We start from the raw sequence: 19,439 nt of genomic DNA, 5'->3' as shown, positions 1-19,439 counted from the left end.
GAGCAGTTGGAAATACAGATCGATGGGCAGAGTTGTATGCTAGACCTACCCTCACCCCAAGGCAGGATGGGGATAGGTGATAACACAAGGCTTGTCTGTACAATAACAAAAAAAAAAGACACAAGTAAGCAGAAGTTACAGCTCCTAGAAAGGATATAGAGAGAGAAGTGGAGAGGAGACAGGGAAGAACACGGGACAGTGGCTATACCATAATGTTCTATAAGAATGGAATCTTTCCAGTCCAGTGTCATTAAGGAAGTTCTAGGGATCAAGGTGGAAAATGGGAGCTAAGAATTAGGACCTAGGACTAATTTTCTACCCCTAAAGCAAGCTGAATCTTAACCTGCAATTCTTTCTACGGGTACTAAGAGAGTTGCCAAAATCCACATTAACAGCTGAGGTTTATTTAAAAAAATAAATTAAAAATATAATTTCCCATAGTACCCCACAAAACAGGGCCAGGCCAGAGAGACTGGCTCAGAAATCAATCCAGCTGAATCTCCAGTGTCCTCTGGTTTGCCTAGGGAGCTCAGGGCCTGAAGGCTTTCCAAAAATGAGTCCTACTCTTCTTCCCTCCCCAGGGGTCTGGGCTTGTTTCACCTATACGTGGTCCTGATTGAGTTGAAGATTGATCCCGTCCAGCAGGAAGGATAGTTAGAGAAGAGTAGGTAGGATACATGGGATGACAGGCCAGTTGGGAAGGCTATGAAGGTTTCTTATGTCTTTGCAGGCTGGTCATGGGGGCTCAATGCACATGTTGGAGTACTCATCCACCTGCCCCAAGGTCCTGCAAAGACAGAGTCCCCAGTCCAGACCCCACTCTCTTAGGTTAGCAGGCTCCAAAGTGGTTGGCTGGCTGGATATGGACATAGGGAACAGCCCTTCTCCCAAATGGAAACATTGAGACTACCAAATGCCAATGGTCTTTGGCTTAAAAGCACAGAGTCTGACGATCACAGGGTCACTTGCTGCTCTCTTCAGGCCAGGACTAGGGAGGCTGATCCTGAATAGGCCTTCTACCCGGTCCTGTGTGGGGAGGGGTCAGTTTACTGTCAGGGCAGCCAGTCACGGAGTCTTGAAGTCAAGAACATGGAGGGCAGAGGCTACTGCTGCATAGAGGTGTGTAGTGCTGAAACGTAGGCAGTAAACAGGGCTGCTGGTTGGAGATGACAGCGAGAAGGCCTGCAGATACACGAGAAGGAATGAGAGGTTACACAGGTAAAGGAGGAGAGGTCAGCCCTGACTCCAGGGAGGGGAGATTAAGAACAGGTGCTAGGCTACTGACTCCCATCAAGTCTTGTATCCAAGGATCCCTAACCCTCCTCCCTGACAAGGAGCTGTGGCTGAGTCTGAGCTGTGACCATTTTGGGCATGGGCCCAAGGGAGGGAGTCAAGGCAGGCACAAAGAGACCTGGACTTCTATAAGTGATAGCAGGGATGGTAAGAGGAGGTGAGATACTCACATGCAGGCAGCCTTTCTGGCGTCGGTCCCACAGTCGTACCACACCATAGTAGGAAGAGCCGCTGGCCAACATGTGGTTTCCATCGCTCTGCACACAGTAGAGGGCGCTGTCATGAGGCTCCTCCCACTCCATCACACATTTCCTTTCCAAAAAAGGAACACAGGATGGTCAAAGGCACCGCATCACCAAAATCCACTAATGGACTCAGCACCAAGGAATTCTAGTGCTTTTATATCAAAGAAATAATGATGAGACTGTAGATTACTGGCATAAGAGAAGGTAGAAGCCTAAACTTCCATGTATTTAACAGAAATAGCCTATTGGAGGGAAAGAAATGTGATTTCTACCAAGGGTAATTGTGTCTGACCCCAGAGTTTTTTGAGGGTGAAAACAAAAATGTGGATGAAGAGGACTTGGGGGAGGAGTCTTGCTCGGAGTCCACTGTGAAATCTCTAAGCCTGAAGATAAAACATAATTCTTCGGGGTAGTAGAAAATCAAGATAATGGGAAAGCTATTTAAGGGCTATGTGAATGATCAGAAAGCAGCAGGGGCAGGCAAGCCATGTAGAAAAGTACAGTGTCATCCATATAGGGACTGAAGAGCTCCAAGCTGGGATCTGAGAAAGGCACTTAGGAGCCACTGGACAAGTCTGTCCTGTGGGCGGCTATGGCCACAATGGCCAACACAAGATATGGATAACGATGCCCCACACATGCTCCCAACCTAGATCTCCGTCCACACCTAGACCCAATGCACAGGATGTAATGGAACTGGAAAAAGCCCAAAGACAAACACCTAGAATGACTCACTTAAGGAGTAGGAGGCAAGAAGGGACTGCTGAGGATAAACTGAAAGGACAGTGACTTCAGTCTGTAAAGAAGAAGGCTGAGAGGACAGGATCAAAATCTGTAAAATGATCAGCACTGAGTGAGAGTGAGTGAGGGGGTGTGTGTGTCTGTGTGTGTGTGTGTGTGTGTGTGTGTGTGTGTGTGTAACCACCAAATCCAGAAACTCTAGGATGAGTTACCTGCTTTGAAGCCTGAGAATGTTAAGTTTAGAGCAAATTAAAGGAAGACCTAATTCACCCAGAGGGCTCATTACCTCTAAGAGATATATTACAGGCAGGAAATACACATGGATCCAAGTGAGTTCAGAAAAAAATGACCAATTACAGAGCCAGTAATGTTTGCTAAAAGGAGCCAGGAATGTGCCTGACCTTTGAGGCAGACAATACAGTTCCCCATGGCATTACCCTTGGGGCTTATGTTGGCAGCAGAATCCTGGGCCTGACACGGAGTGACACTGAGGTGCCTATGAGTGGGGACCCAACCCCCTAGTTAACTCTTAAGCCTCCCCCGCAATGGCTAAAACAACCTAGAGCTTTGTGTTCCTTAGCCCCAGCTATAATTATGAGGACAGCTGTGGGGGTAGAAAGCCAGGAATGAGATAGGGCAAGAGCTGTCCAGACCTCCCTCCTGATCCCACCGTTCTGGGTGGCTGTACTCACTGGGAGCTGGTTCGGATATCCCAGTATCGGATATAAGTGTCATAGCCACAGGACAGCAGCGTAGAGGGTGTCTCATACAGGACATCCAGCACTCCAGCCCCTCGGTGAAAGTCCCGGCCCAAGTGTGTCATCAGTTGCCCGCTGAGGAGACAGGAAAAGAGAGATGAGAGGGAAGCATGTCCAGGGTTCAGAAGGCATTCCTGTGAGGCATCATCACCTTATCTACCTCTGGGGATACCACACAACCTTCAAATGACTGGTAACCACAAAAACCCTCTCCTCTGAGAGCCTATACTTTGAGGTGAGGGTGCTATACCTTTCCCCATGGGTCCCCCTAGAAGAAACAAAACAAACACTTAGCTGGTCTGGGTAGGATGGTGACTTTATCTCATCCCAAACCCATCTCTCTGCCATAATGACTTCCTGTTATTTCTACACCTGTACCAGGGGCCAGAGGATATTAGCTAGAAAACTCAGCCCTAGCCTTCCTTTTTCCTTTGCTCAGGCTCTCTCACAACCCCCTAGGAAAGTGCTGAAATGCATCAGGAGTCACACCTGCTTGCCTGGCCGCCTGCTGCCCAGGCTGACTCCATCTCAGGACAATGAATGGGCTATGCCAGAGAGGTCAGGATCTCCCCCCACACATGTGGTTATTTTATAGTCCTTGATCCCATGGGTCACAACAGCTCTGAGCTGCCCAAACCCAATACCTTAATTCCTCCCTGTAATCTGGGGCTCAAACCTCGTCGGGGATAAAGACCACACAAAGGGAAAAGGGGAGTTTCAGGAGATGGTAAAACAAGTAAACACCTTTGTATCTGGGGAGAGAAATCGCTGAGAAAACAGCTTAGCAGCAGGGCCCTGTCGTTCCCAGCTCAGAAGGCAAAAGCCCCCCAGCCCCAGCCCTGGCCCTGGCCTGGCCCCCATCCTTCTCTCTGCAACAGCACGCCTCTGTGATCACAGCTCCTGGCCTGCTGGGCCCAGCCCGCTCCCCCACCCCTGCTCTCCAGAGAGCAGATTACAGGGAATAACAATTTCTTTGTGGCTGTGTAATTCCCTCCGTGACCGCGGCAGTGGGCAGCCACCTAGCCCCTGATGCCAGACCCCTAGCAACCATTTAGGGAAGCCTGCTGGTCCTAACAACGCCCCCCAACATCAAGTGCACCTGTTAATCCCTCCCACCCTGGGTTAGGTTGGGCCACCAGGATATTGGGTTTTGTATTTTTGCAGGACAGAAAAGGAAGAGTTGAGTATTGAAAGCTCCCAACTCCAAAAAGTCTCCAGGCCTGACCTATTAACTCCTTCAGGGAGACACTGAATTGTCCGGTAGAATGTTCACACCTGTAAACAAGTCGGAAGAGTGTCTAGACCTTAGCCTTGGGAAAGTAGGAGAAGATACAGAAACCCTGAGAAGAAAAAGCAATCCTATGAGGGAGGATGAAAAACAGACTAGAGACCCTGAATAACAGCAGAATAACCGAGAGGAGGTGGGATGGCTTGAGTACCATTTGTAGCACAGAATTTTAGCCCCTTGCCTTCAGCCTTGCTGCCTTTAAGCCTGAGGAACTTAGGGCCAATTTAGCAAGTCACCAGAGAGTCTGGAGGAAGACCCTTGATTCAGAAAGATATCCCCCCTGCCCAGCATCCACCCTAAGGGGGAGCACCACTCGGAAGAAGACTTTTCTTTCTCTCATTCCTACACTCCTTATGTGACCCAAGGCCAAGAGAGAAACAGGTTCCTGGGCTACTCAGTGCACACAATGCCACTGCCCAACTTAGAGTGGGGAGAGACAATAAAAGCAGAGGACGTCAGTCTACTGAGTACAGAGATTTATCACACTCGAGGGCTCCCATGGGGAGTCTAGAGCAAGGATGGGGGAGAGAGCCTTGTCCCATAAAATCATCCTCTAGTCTGATCAAACACAGTTCCTTGGCTGGGGCTGGGAGCCTATTTGGAGGTTAGGGATGCCTCAGTTGACAATTCAGCTGTCTGTACTCTAGTGGGTCATATCTCACTGGCAACTGGGCCCCTTGATTGCTTGCACATAGGCTCCCCAGGCATTATGCCACTACGGTTAGAGAGTGGGGTGGGGGGAAAGAACAATTCTCCCTCCACCCTTGGGTTTGGGTCCCGTTTGGTGTACTCCTCCCCCTCCCCACCTCCCATTAGTGAGGTGGTGATGAGTGACTGAGGGGCTCTCTCCTTTAATCTGAAGAAGTAATTTCATGTTTGTTTGTTTGAAATAGAAGATGAAAGGCTATGGGGTGGGAAGCAGGCTTGGAGGGGTAATTGGGGGGAGAGGGGGAGAGCACAGCCCAGCAAGGACTGACTCACCCATTCCAAGGCAGTAGAATCCTAGATGCCTCACCAAAGTCAGTGAGAAAGAGAGATCAATCAAAAGGCAGAAGTGCTATATCCTTACCTAGCAGATCCTAGGACCATGACTTTAAGGAGATGCCATAGATCTGAATGGGTCAGAAATGGGCATGCACCAAGAAACAGCTGGGAATATCAGGATTTGGGCAGCTAATGGAGTTTAGACTATTCCTCTTATTTCCTGGAATATTAGTACCAGAAGCCTTAGGAGTCAGGGACAAGTGCAGAAAGCCCCGAACAAAACATTGTGAACCCAATCCAAGGCCAGCTGCAGAGCCCCGGAAAGCTGGGAGCGAAGCGGGGTCACAGTTAGAGAACAGAGGTGGTCAGGCTAGAAGTTTGTTCCCCCTTTGCACTCGGGTTCTCTGAATTGGCCACACACACTTCAAATGGTCCAATAAAAAGATACAATTTCTTTTACCTTCTTGCACCAGGGCTCTCAAAGTTCTGTTGTGCGGGTGCCCGTGAGGTTAAGTTCAGAGTATAAACGGACACATTGGGCTCTGGGAAATGGCCCTTCTCTTCAAATAGAGCCTCAGCAGTGCCACAGGTCTCCTGCTGGGGCTTTGATTTGGGAAAACAAACAAAAATGGCACCGTAGACACCCCTCCCCCCAGCACACCAGCTCCCCCCATGATCATCCCTACCACCAATTTAACTATAAAACCACTGTTGGCTGCTGGGGCAGAAGAAGACTAAGGGAAGGGGGAGGGGGACCGCCCCGACAATGGCCCCAAACTTTGGGGACAAAACAAGCTGTCTGTCTCCTTGTCCTCCCTACTCCCAGGCTTCTTTTCTTAGCCCAAGTATGTTCTTGGAAAAAACGATTAGATTGTAATTTGTATAACACAGTGACCCCCAAATTCAGACATTTCACCCCTTTTCTCTGCAAAGAATGTCAAGAATGCTCCTCAGCCTCTCACCATCCACAGGAGGAGGAGGGGAGGAGGGCTGAGTCCCTGGCTTCTAGCACCACTTGTGTGGGAACTGGGCAGCCATGCTGGAGCCCCTCTGGGTTGGGCGGGGAGTGAGGGAGAGCACTGGAGGTCTCCTTTAGTGGAGCAGACAAAAACCTAAAATAAAATCTGGATCCCAAGGCAAACAAAGCCATCTGCTTTCGTTAGGTATCTGGGTAGTGTGTAAGGGGGACTCCCCATTCACCTCCTTTTCTCTCTTGATCACTAATTCTCTTTCGACCCAGGGAAAGATAAAGACAGATTGGACCATGTCTGTGAGCCTGATGAATGAGGCACTACTAAGGGTTGGCTGGGATGGAACCTTCTCTTCACTCCCTCCTTTTAGGCTGCTGTTTTCCAGGAGGCCTAAGAAGTAAAGCTAGATGCTAGTTCTACTTTGCCCTCATGCCTTCAGGTGCCTCCTCAGAACGGGCATCAGAAAAAAAGGATAGTCGCCCCATCCTAGCAAACTTAGTTGCCCCACACACAATAGCAAGAGAATTGGGTTGGATCCAAAAGGGAATATCTCGACAGCCAATCACAGAGGGAGAGGATTAAAAAATATTTGTGGTGAAAAATCTTTACTTCAGGACAAATGAGGGCATACTTAGCTAAAGGTAAGGGGCTGACCCTGAAGGCATAGAGCCTCCTTGAAAGAGTAAGTTTTCAATATCCACTGCCTCGGAGCTAGAGCTATTTGGAGAGACCTACAGAGAACAGCGTCCCAAGGGGAAACCCATACCATTCCCACCAATGCAACAATGACGAAGCAGCTGTACACTTAAGGGGGAAGGAGATAATTAAGACCAATGAGGAGCATGAGATGCCCCTCAAGGTCCCAAATCCAAGGCTTCCTTGGACACAAATTCTCCTGCTCATTTCCAAAAGACCCACTCACCAGCTCTTTTTGTCTAGTCCCACCCCAAAGTTGTACACATTCCAGGAAAGGTTTCTGCTACTGTACCAGCTCCTCTCCGAAAGCCTACTTCTTACAAGAAGCTTTCCTGGATCCAAACTTACCTGATCAGGAAACTCCCAAAATTCTCACTTCACTCCTTACCCCACCTCCCATGCACTTAATCCTTGTCTTGTTTCTATTTTTGCTGTTTTCCCCCCTATATCACCATGTTTTTGCTGTCAATTTCGTGTTTTATGTCTGTATGAGATTGTAAAATTCTAAAGCATAAGTATGCCCCACCCACGGTGCATTTAGGTGCAATAAAGACTTTCAGAGATTAGAATGGAACACAGAGTGAGGACAATGAAAGCTCTATTCTCACAATAGCCCCACATCAATGAATGTATGTCCTGCAGGTACAAGAGGTACCTGGTGGGTGGTGAAGAGAATGGCAGAGGTGGATGGTTAACCACAGAGAAGGTGCAGTAGAACAGGGTGAGGGGTTTGGTTTTAGGAGACCTGGGCTCAACTCCCAACTCGGCCACATATTATTTGTGTTGACTATGAGCAAGTCCCTTAACCTCTCTGAGCCCCATTTTCCTCATTTGTAAAATGGGAATAAAACTTGCCTTGCCTGTTACAGGGTTGTAAGGATAAAAATGCTTTATAAACCTTTGATAACGATAGTTATGATAACTATAGCGCTTTAAGGTTTGCAAAGCAGTTACAAATATTATCTCATTTGACCTTGAAGGTAGGTACTATTATCCCCATTTCACAGATGAGGAAACTGAGGCAGACAGTGGTTAACTGATTTTCCCAGGGTCACACAGTTAATAAGGGCCTGAAGCTGATTTGAACTCAGGTCTTCCTGACCCAGTGTTCTATCTGTTGTGGCACTTAGCTGCTTACAGAACTATGATATTTTATTATAAATTATTATAATATTCATTAACTTGATAAATACTTAATACCAATTGATATGTTACAACCCATGACCAGACTGCTCTGAAAGAAGACCACAGGATCACAGATCTGACTAGTCCAAACCCCCTCTCCCCACCATTTAACAGATGAATAAACCAAGGCTCTGGGAGGTTAGTGAATTATCCAAAGACACAGTGCTGTATAAAATGGATTGAAGAGGGAGAGCTGAGTATATATTGCTTGCTTAACTGGCCACAGCTTACTGTCATCCTGAAGATGAGTGGGGCTGGACATGGGGCAAAAACTGGGCCCCCTGGCCTTTTCTAACTCATTCCAAAGTGGGAAAAAAAATCAAGCCACATGCCTCTTAGTAGAAGGTCTTTCAAGGCCCTGTCTGTCTAATTTGACTCAGTTGCTCATAAACCCATTTTGAAGCCTCTATCAATTCCCCTGCAATAACTTTGTATTCTCTCACTTCCCGGGGACTCTGCCCAAAGCATTCTCTCTCCAGGCTTTGAACACCTGAAGGAGGCAGGATGGGGGAGGGAGGGCAGGCTGGGTCACAACTGCAATAATTGGATGGAGCCCCTCACTCTCCACTTCTGAATAGGGGGCAGAGACAAATGGAGACCAGCAGAGAACCAGCCCTCCTCACAACCAGTCCTACTACTCAGGATTGAAGAGCCCATCACTAAAAACACAGGCACGCACACACATACACGCACAGACCAGCACGCGTGTGCGCACACGTGTTTAGACACAATGGCTCAAAGGCCAAGTCGTGAAGAAGCCCACTTTGTACTGCTAACAAGGGGAACATAATTACAGGAAGGGGGCAGCCGGGCAGATAAAAGGATACAAAATTTCAACATCTGTTGCCATAAAGGGATAAGGAGAAGTGAAACGGCAAAGTATCAGTTTGGTGTCAGAGCCGGCAAAAAGCCGATTTCAAAGAGTTGAGGGAAGAGGGGACGGGGGGGGGGGGGGGGGGGGGGGGAGAAAAAAAAAGGGGAGAGAAAAAAAAAAGAAAGAAATTACAGGGTTCCTTAAAGAGGTAAAAAGAAAATGAAAAAAGCTGTTGTCACTAATACTTTCAAAGGAGAGGGCAGGTACTTTAAAGAGGGGCTGTTCCCCTAATCACTCTAAGCAGAGGCTGAGGCCTCGGGTGCACAGGGACACAGGGGGAGGGGAAGAGATGGAAACAGACCATGCCCTGGAGGGTTTACAAGCATTATGGCTATCCCAGAGCTGGGAGGGGGGCCCCACATCCAGGGCTTCAGGCCCCTGCTGTTTTCTCTCCAAGATGAGGGTCCACAAGGCAGGCTCCTCTCCAAGTCTTGCCCATTCCTTCCTAGCACCCACCCCTCAATATGCCTAAGAGCTCAGCCCCCTAAGACTCCACCTCCTGAGGGTGAGCGGTAGGGAGAGAGGCTAGTGCTTCCCATCCTCTCCAGAGAGCCGATGAAGCCTTGGCTCCCTCCCTATCCTCCCAGGGCATCTGAGCTCCGTGTGGTCGTCCGAGGCACTGGACTGTGTGCTGATCCAAGAGGGAGGCACAGGCTTGGCTCTCCTCACTTGCTTAAACAAGCCTTACAACTTCTGAGGGAGCACAGTAAGACTCAGTGAAAGGCAAGAATGAGGGGAGACAGCCTGTCTCTTCCCGCTTATAGAAGACATGGGGGTAAGATTAAGGGAGGAAGGGAGAAGAAAAATACCAAACAGCCCAGAGTAACTGACAGCACCACCCTTGGTCCCCAAAGAACCAAGATCCCCAAGGTAGAATGTGCATTGTGAGAAAATGAGAAATAAAGGGAGCTTATTGGCAAGATGGTTGTTGGTCTTAGGACTTGGAGCAAGTCCCAAGTACAAAAGCCAACACAGGCTGCTTGAGGAACCTAGAACAGAGACACTATTTAGATTAGGATTCATGAAGGTTCACAGCTCAATTCTGAGTCAGAGACTAAGTGTCTATTATGTGCAAGGCACACTCAAAGATGAAATACAGGCCAATCCTTATGCTCAAGGAACTTATACTTTAACATAGCGGATACAGTATGAATACAATAAATACAGTATAAAGTAGGACATGATAAATGTGATAAGGAGATCCAAAAACTCTAATAAAGTCTGTAGCAGGAAAGATCATTTTAAATTAGGGTGAAGAGAGGAGAGAGAAAAATCATAGTAGGCCTCATGGAAAAGATGATACCTGAGCTGGCCCTAGAAGAAAAAGATTTCAACCAGATGAAGAAGGAGTGCATTTGTATTATAGGCAGTTAATGGTTTTACATAAATTCATGGAGACTGCAGTACTTGGGGGCCAGTGCCAAGATGTATGGCTGAGCTGGGATATAAAGGTTTGAGCCTTGGGCCATGTTAACTGATGTCTGATTAAGAGCAAGCTGACCAGCAGTAAGCGTTTCTTTTTAGAAAAGAAACCAAACACAGGAGTCAAGAAAGTCCCCTAGAGTAAGTAGTACAGGCCACACCATCTTAATACTATGCCTTCCATAATGCCCATGACACGCAATCTGCGTAGCCCTCAGGGTATGTGAACATTCCGACGGTAGTGGGCAAGATCAGTAGATACTGGGTGAGGTCTCCAGTCCTTCACAAAGCTCAGGACACATAATTAACCTTAGATTTTGTTCAGAGACAGCTAGAGGAACAGGAGATGATGGGCCGATTCTCCATTCAGCATCTCAAGAGTAAAATGGTTTTGGCAAGTCCCTCTTCCTGGGATAAAGTGATAGGTTTCCCCACGAAATAAATATACACTCTGTAACCGCTACAACCACAGCCAAAGGCTGATACTGCCTGAAGCTACAGAGATCAAGGCACAAAGGTCATTAGCTTTAAATCCTTGGAGAGAGTATTTCAGCCTCAGGGGTAGGGCCACCAGACCACCTACTAACTCTTTGGGTCAGGAAGGCCTACTTGGGAGCCACCTTTACCCCAACCCTTGGGGCCTAGTGTCCAAGAGAATAGTGGAAAGTCAATCTGGTAATCCCCCAAAAGTTCAGCAATATCCACACATCCTCGCTCGCAGGAGGGGGAGAAAACAAAAATAAGCTCTACTTTCTAATCCAAGATACCCAAGGGTTTCTAGCACTGATGGGCTGTGTTTCAGTACCTGTATTCTCCCTAGCACTCTCCATACCTGCACCGCTGCCCTAAAACTCCTAGGTGCTGGATGCCAGGAGAACAGGGAATCCCCAGAAAGTAAATATGGAGGAGTAATGAGCTAACTCTAGAGTGTGGCCTCATGGGAGTTTGTGGAGTGCTTTGTACTCCTGACAGGATGAACATCTAACCAGGATGCTTCCAAAGTCAGGGAGTACTAGATCTGGAGCGTGAGGCTGCTTGAGAGCAAGTGTGCATAATAGCAAGGCGCTGAACTGGCAGTCAGTGGATACCTGAGAATGAATACCAACCAGCCCTGACCGCTTGGTAGGTGTATGATCCAGGACAAACTATTTGACATTTCTGAGCCTGTTTCCCCATAATGATAATGTTCTTGCTCCCTGCCTCATAGGGTTGTGAGGAAGGCCCTGTGTAAACTTCAAAGGGCTATTGAAATAAGTCCTCTCACTGCTACTATTCATTTATTCAAAAGCACTGGTTAAGTTTCTGCTATGAGCTAGATGCTGTGCTAGACTCCGAAAAGCCCGAAAGGAGAGGCCTGCCTTCAAGAAGCCTACGTTCTTTTAGGAAGAGACAGTGTGTGCACAGATAATAAACCCAAACTAAACACAGTGTATTCAGGAGGGAGGGCAGCACAACTCGACAACCTTCTTCAGGTGGTGGCGGCCTGTGAGGCGGGGCTGAGGCTAGGGAGGAAGTGCCTTCCTGGAGCTACTTCCAAAGAAAACACACCATGCCCTGACTATCTGACCTGGACAGGAACTTCCCAACTCCATAGCACCCTCCCATTCTCAGCACAGTCCATCATTCCTGTCAGTGGAAGGAAGTTTTAAGAAATAAGAAACTGGCAAGAAGCGCCCTGGATCCAGAACAGGTAGCCAGCAGGAGAAACGGTGCTCAGAGCAGACCCTTCCACCTCTCCACACCCCCTCCCCTCCCAACGTACATGAAAGGAAAAATCCAGCAGCTCCTCGCATTTCAACGGTGACAGGTTAAAAGCAAAGAATCCATCCCACACTGAAGCCGGAGCAGCCGGCCAGGTCCTGCCAGCAATATTGTTCCACCTTTCGGATTGGCCTGTCAGTCAGGCTTTGGCTTTATTGAAAGATCAAACTCCATCCTGCCTGTTCATTACCTTAATCCTATTTTCTACACGGCTTTATTATCTGTTTGGGCTTCTCTGGGAAAGGCAGCTACAGACAGTCACCCTGTCTCTGTCCATCTCCCCCCTCCTGGGCCTAACCCCCTTGACTGCAAACACCTCCATGAGGACCCCAAGTCTGAAGCATACTTTCTGGCTCTAGTACTTTGGTCCAGGACTTGGGGAAAGTTAGGGCTAGTGAGTGGGAAATAATATGTCATCTCCAAGGTAGCACCAAGGATCCGGGTGACAGAAGTTCCTCTAATCCCAGGAAGACTCAAGAAGAATGACTACATTGCCTAGTCCCAGAAGAGAAGGCTGTGTCTGTTTCACACAGGAGATTCAAATTCAATTTTCTACATATCTAGTTCAAAATATACAGGTTCAGGTTCAGCTTGAACTAGGATACAAGGAGCTTGCTTTCTTATAAAATTTTGATTTGTTCATTCACCCAACAAATATTTATTGAGCACCTACTATGTGCAAGGTTCTGAGCTTGTTGCTATGGATCACTGGATGATTTCTAAAGTCTCTTCTAGTTACAAATTCTATTGCCCTTTGATTCACTTAAAAACAAAGAATTTGAGTTCAAATTCAATTTGGGGTTTGGTAAGACAATGTAGTGTGATATTTGGGGTTGTCTGTTCAGTTCAGGATTTCAACCCTTTCACTAATAGTCCCTACCATATTTATGTGGTCTGCAGGCTGTGTGGGGAGGGAGTGTTAACATTTTCATATCTGGCCTTTGTGAAAAAGAAGAGTCATCAAAGGTGCTCCCCAAGTCCCATTTTCAAGAACCTGTCTGTCAAACACCATGATTTTCTCTGCCACGGACACAGTCAAACTCACTTTCAGTTGATGATTCAATCAGGATTTGCATGACAGTCACTGCCTCTTCAGCAGTGCTTTTCCTTCTTGTCCCCTGCTTCAGGCCAGAAACCCAGAGATCCACAGAGGAATACACGGTGATGTGCACCCTGCCCCATCCCACTCCTCTTAAAGAATGAATAAGATTTCTACCATCAGTTGAAGCCACTAATATACCATTCATTCTCTAGCACCTTCTAGAAACTAAGTTTTCTGATCTATAACTTTCAAGGGCAACTAGGATAAGGGAATATGCCAATTGGGAAAAAAAAATTGTTGCATCAAATATCTGTTAAGCGTCTGGCAGTCTGGGAGTCATGATATATAGAGAACTCACATAAATACCTGAGGCCAAGAGCTATTCCCCAGTGGATAAGTGGTTAAAGGAGATGAACAAGGGATAGGGGGATAGGGGAATAGGGAATGGACTTGTGATTTCAATGACAGAAGGAACTCCCCAGGTGAGGAAAATTCTCTATACTAATGCAGGTCAGCACCTTCCCTAACACTTAGAGTCTTAGAGAGGTGCCTAGATTCATACCCCCAGTGTGTGTCAGAAGTCAAACTTGAACCCAGGCCTTCCAGACTTCAGGTCAGCTTTCTATCCACTACACCATACAGTCTCTCATCATGAACAAACAAACAATTCTCAAAAGAATTGCAAACTATTAATAACAACATGAAATAATGCATTAAGAGTAATGTAAATCCAAATAATTTTGACTTCTAACTTCACATCCAGCAAAATGACAAAAGATGGGAATAGTCCATGTTGGAGGGATTATGGAATGATACGCTTGGTGCATTATACTTTTGGCACACTTGGTGAACCTATGAATTAAAGATAAGAGATAACATTTATCCAGTGTTTACTATGTGCCAGGCGCTGTGCTAAGCACTTTATTTATTATCTCATTTGATCCTCACAACAACCTCAGGAGGGAGGTGCCATTATTATCCTCATTTCACAAAGGAAAAAGCCTAGGCAAACAGAAGTTAAGTGACTTCCCCTGGGTCTGAGGCTGGATTTGAACTCAGGTCTTCCTAACTTCAGGTCTGCTACTCTATCTACTGCACCACCTAGATGAATTAGTCAAGTCATTCTCAAAAGCAATTTGCAATTATGCTAAGAAAGTGACTAAAATGTTTACATCATTTGACCCAGTGGGAACGACTAGGGCATAATACTCTAAAGCAGTCAAAGATAAAATGAAAGATCCTACTGACAACAAAATATTGCTAGCAGCACTTTTTGTAGTCGCAAAGAACTAGAAACAAAGTGTTCATCTCTTGGGGAATAGATAAGCAAATTACGTTAGATGAATGCTATTTTTACCATCAGAAATGATGAGTATGAAGAATGCAGCAAGGGAAAACACATGAACTGATTCAATGGGAAGTAAGCAGAACCAGGAAATCAATATACAAAATGACTATAATAACATAAATGGCAAAAACAAACAAAAAATCAAAACTGAACACTTGAATTGTAATGACCAAGTCTGGCTCCCAAGAAAAGAGATGGGAATGCACCTGCCTCCCCTAGCTCAGAGGTGGAGGGAACAGGTGTGGAACTTATGTCAGACATTGTTGCTATGTTGGTTCATTTTGTCAGATGACCTTTTTTTCTGTTCATTTTGATTCTTTGTTATGAGTAATGGCTCTCTAGGTGGGAGAGAGGAAAGGTAAATATTAGAAAATGAAGATAAAATAAAAATAAAATATATCAATATATTTTTAAAAAATTTATAGAGCCTGCCTTTAGAGGGTGGCTATGGCCTCACCCTCTTCCTTGGAGTAGGTGTGGAAGACAGATTGGGCTGGAATGAAAAGTACACAGAAGTTGGAGTGGAGAGTAAAGGAGGAGAAAACACCTGGAAGAAGTTTCACATCTGTACCCAACAATCAGCCAGCAGACCTGAGGTTTGTACTGACTTCACCTTACAATGACCACTGGCCACAATGGCTGTGACCAGCTCAGTCAAGCCTTCATGAGTCCCAAGATTACAGCTCTAGATATGGAAGACAACTGTTGGATCCAATTCTTTCTTTACTGGTCCGTAACTCAATCCTCAGGATTACTGTTTTCCCCTCAATCTTCTTAAGCAGGTTGGAGGGCTCATCCCCTCATTATCCCAATCAAATGTGTAGCACTCTCCTAGGTAACAAACTGCCCTCATCCCACCCATTTGCCACTCATTCCAGCCCCAGTCCTTCCCTCTGACCCTAATTTCCTCTTCTGACTACATCTATTAGGCACATACCATATACTTACTCTTCTTTTTCTTTTGGAGAGACCCCAAGTCTCTTCTGCTCTTTGCTTTTTCTATATCTAAGAGGTGACAGAGAGGCATTTCCATAGCACCTCTGCTCCACAGAGATCAATGGACAAATCCATCTTATGTTTAGTTATGGAAAAGCACACTTTAAAAGTGCTTCCAAAATTTAGAAGCTTTCTCACACATACTTATTGGGATAGTCACTACTGGCTTCAATGCAGTGATGCTTGAAATAGGCTGTCCTAAACGCATCTCACAAATAGAGAGGGCCCTTCAAATGTGAAGTGACTGATAATGCATTAACAATGACATCTTAATTAAAAATTAAGGGCTAGGGGGAAAGAAAAGAACTAGATTCTAGTAATAGTTCCAAAAGACTCAACTGAATAACCTCAGGCAAGTCATTGATTCTCTCAGAGCCTTGTTTTATCCATGTATAAACTACCTTTCTAACTCACTGTGATAATGTAAGGAAATGTGGGTGAAAGGCCACGAGTGACAACTATAAGGAACGAGCTGAGAGAATGAGTGACTTAAGAGGAGGGATACAACAGGGAATGGAGGATAGTAATGATGAAGATGGGGAGAAAAACAGAGGAGAAAAAAGGAGGAATAACAACAGTAGTGTTACCTCTTAGACGTTAGCTCTGTATGTGGTAAGTACTTTAAGAAGGAGAAGTTATTATGGAGAAATCTGGGAGGAAAAAAGAGAAAATCAGAAGGAGCTTTTGGCAAAGGGATGTTTCGGATGGTTGCTCCAAAAGGTATCCAGGCTAAGGAAGGTCATAAAAAATAACAAACAAGCAGGACATCTTTGAAAGTTACCTATTAAATTTATTATAGATGTAAAGAGAAAAGCAAACCCTATGTAACACATTTACAGTTTCATGTACAATCCTCTTCTTATGTTTTACAATGGATATGGATATGCTCATTTCATCTGGAGTTTAAGTTCAAAATAAAAAAGAATGAAAAAACTTTTTTTAAAAGATATCTGAGAGTAGAGGGCAGCACAAGCTGTAGCAGGAACGAAAGATGAAGGCAGTGCTAAGTCAATGTCAAAATAAATTATTCAAATGGGAATTTGGGGAGAGTTGGGAGTCTAGAGGAAAAGCAGAGTCATGGTCCTGAGATACAGGAGTTGAAAACAGCTTCCCACGAAAAGAGAAAAATACTGGTTTCCACTGATATAGCTCAAGGAGATTTTTCAGTGATCAGCCCTGATCCTTCCAGTTAGCTAGAGCTCCCTACACTGAAGGCCCTACTGAGACCTGGCCTGGAAGGTTGTACAAAGATCTTTTCTCCAAAAGTCTTAGTCTGACTGGATTCTTGAGACCTGAAGTCTTAGGAATGTGCTTAGGGTTTTGGCCAAGTACCATGTACCTGCTGACCTTTACCTTTTCAGAAGCTCTACCATCAGGGCAGTGTAGAACTCCTTTCTCCTCCCAGGTATTGAAGTCTTCAGCTCCTCAACTTCTCTTTGACACTGGGCAGTTGCCACTCTAAGTGGCTCTATCATTGCTATGACTCTCTTATTTAAATTTTTTTGGGAGGGGCTAGGCAATGGAGTTAAGTGACTTGCCCAGGGTCACACAGCTAGTAATCGTTATGTGTCTGAGAGAATCAAGAGTCTTTTCTTGGGAGCCAGACTTGGTCATTACAATTCAAGTGTTCAGTTTTGATTTTTTGTTTGTTTTTGCCATTTATGTTATTATAGTCATCAGACACATAACTCAGGTCCTCCCGAATTCAGGGCCTGTGTTCTATCCACTGTGCCACCTAGCTGCCCCTATTGCTATGACTCTCAAGGTAGATGATTGAGACCTGACTCCAGGTAGCTAAAAGATCTCAGGGGCCCCTTTACAAACAGGTTGAACTGTATAACATTTAAGCACCAAGCATTAAGATTTCCCTTCCCTCCAAAGTGACAAAAATACAAGACAAATAAATTGAATAGAGTTCCCCCAAGCTCTTCCTGGACAAAAGAGGCACAAAGTTTCAGAATCAAGAGACAAAGGCTTCCACAAGATGTAGAAGGGAAGATAAAACTAAAGGCAGTCTGATGGTTGGGTGCTAGGTAGGCACAAGATGTTTACAGGAATAACTTGCATAGGAATGCCACCCAAAGCAGACAATGTTTAAGAAACAAGATGTCTACACTGTAAAGGCGTCTTCAAGAAAAAGTGGAATATGGAATAGTGACCATTCATGAAACACAAGCAGTCATTGACCATGGAACAGGAAAAGGAGCATGACCACTCCCCACTAAGTAAGGCTAAAGGGAATGAACATACAATTTTTGAAAGAAAAAATATAAACTATCAACAGGTATATAAAAGACTACTTCAAGCCCACTAAAAATAAGAAAAATGTACATTACAACCACATTGATGCTTCAGCTCAGAGCAGTCAGACTGATAAGGATGAAGTGCTCTGTAGCCTTTGACACTGTGATCCACCCTCTGGCACCACCCTCTGCTGGTTTTCCTTCAATCAGTCTGATCCCTCCTCAATCTCGTTTGTTGATTCTTCATTCAGGTCACAGATGCAGTAAGTGTCCCCAAGACTCTGTCCTGGCCCTCTTCTCTTCTCCCTCTATACTATTTTGCCTGGTAAATCATCAGCTCCCATAGATTCAGTTATCAGACTGGACTTGGGGGAATAGCCAAAGAAAATGCCTGAAGCCTAGAGGTAGACTATTTTGTTCATGGAACAGCCGAAGGCCAATATCACTGGAATGAAGACTACTTAGCAAGGAGTAAGGCATAAGAAGACTAGAAAGGAGGAGGCTAGGTTATGAAAAGCTTTAAATGCCAAACAGAGTATTTTGTATTTGATTTTGGAGGCAATAGGAAGCCTCAAGAGTTTATTGGTGGGGGGGTGACATGACCAGACTCAAGCTGAAAATCACTTCAGTGGCTGAATGGAGGATGGCGAGAGACTTGAGGTAGGCATACTCAACAGTAGGCTATTGCAATAATTCAGGCATGAGGTGATGAAGGCCCGAACAAAAATGGTGGCAGTGTCAGAAGGGAAAAGGGGGCAAATATGAGATGTTGCAGAGGTGAAATCAACAGGTCTTGGTAATAATTTGGATGTGGGGGAGGAGGTGAGATAGTGAGGAGTCCAGGTTGACTCCTAGGTTTCAAGCCTGAGGGACAGAAAGGATGGTGCTGTTGTCTACAGTAATAGGTAAGGTACGACCCAGGGTAGGGTTTAAAGGAAAAGATGATGAGTTGCATTTTGGATGTAATGAATTTAAGATGTCTACTAGACATCTAGTTGGAAATGTCTGAAAGGCCGTTGGAGATGTGAATGAGGCATACATTTTCAGATGGACAACGGCCTGTGAAATGATTTATTTTGCTTGACCTAACTTATTTATTACTAAGGAGAAAGCAACCATTTTAATGGTGAGGACAGTGATATAAAAAAAGACAAGGGCAATAATTAAAACATCTAAAAAAAAAAAAGAGGATGCTGAACTTGTGGCCAAACAGAAGAACTTGGTTTAAAATCCTGGCTACACCATTTATTAGTCCCATGATACTGGGACAGATCCTTGACACCTCCAAGTTTCAGTTTCTCATCTGTAAATTGTCAGATTTTGCCTAGATTATCTCAAAGGTCCCCAGCTCTGATATTCCATAATTCTATCAAAGGAAAAGTAGAGGAAACAAACAAGGGCCAGAGAAATTGAGGAAGAGGATAAACTAGAAAAATGCTTTCACCAGTACAATAAAATGTGGTGTTTAAAAAAGACTAACAAAATATTAATCAGATGGAAACATATTACCATTAAGAATGGTCCTTGTACATATTTTAAATATTCTTTATAATTTTTTTCATTTGTTTGAAGGCAGCACAAGTTTCTTCTTA

At 45.3% G+C, this 19,439-nt stretch overlaps 1 protein-coding gene across 2 annotated transcripts in view; it reads right to left on the bottom strand.

The window, feature by feature from the left end:
* Positions 1-382: 382 nt before the first annotated feature.
* FBXW4 (F-box and WD repeat domain containing 4) overlaps positions 383-19,439 on the bottom strand; it is a 112,610-nt gene continuing 93,553 nt past the window's right edge. For both annotated transcript variants that reach the window (XM_027851797.1, XM_027851798.1), the window contains exons 7-9: positions 2,972-3,112; positions 1,464-1,605; positions 383-1,182 (exon numbers count right to left, since the gene is read on the bottom strand). In XM_027851797.1, coding sequence (XP_027707598.1) covers positions 1,066-1,182; positions 1,464-1,605; positions 2,972-3,112 — 400 coding nt within the window. In that variant the 3' untranslated portion in view covers positions 383-1,065. The remainder of the gene's footprint in view (positions 1,183-1,463; positions 1,606-2,971; positions 3,113-19,439) is intronic.

The sequence above is a fragment of the Vombatus ursinus genome, unplaced genomic scaffold (genome assembly GCF_900497805.2).
Source record: "Vombatus ursinus unplaced genomic scaffold, bare-nosed wombat genome assembly UNPS02009205.1, whole genome shotgun sequence".
Lineage (NCBI taxonomy): Eukaryota > Metazoa > Chordata > Mammalia > Diprotodontia > Vombatidae > Vombatus > Vombatus ursinus.
This window is presented reverse-complemented; position numbering and strand designations above follow the sequence as displayed.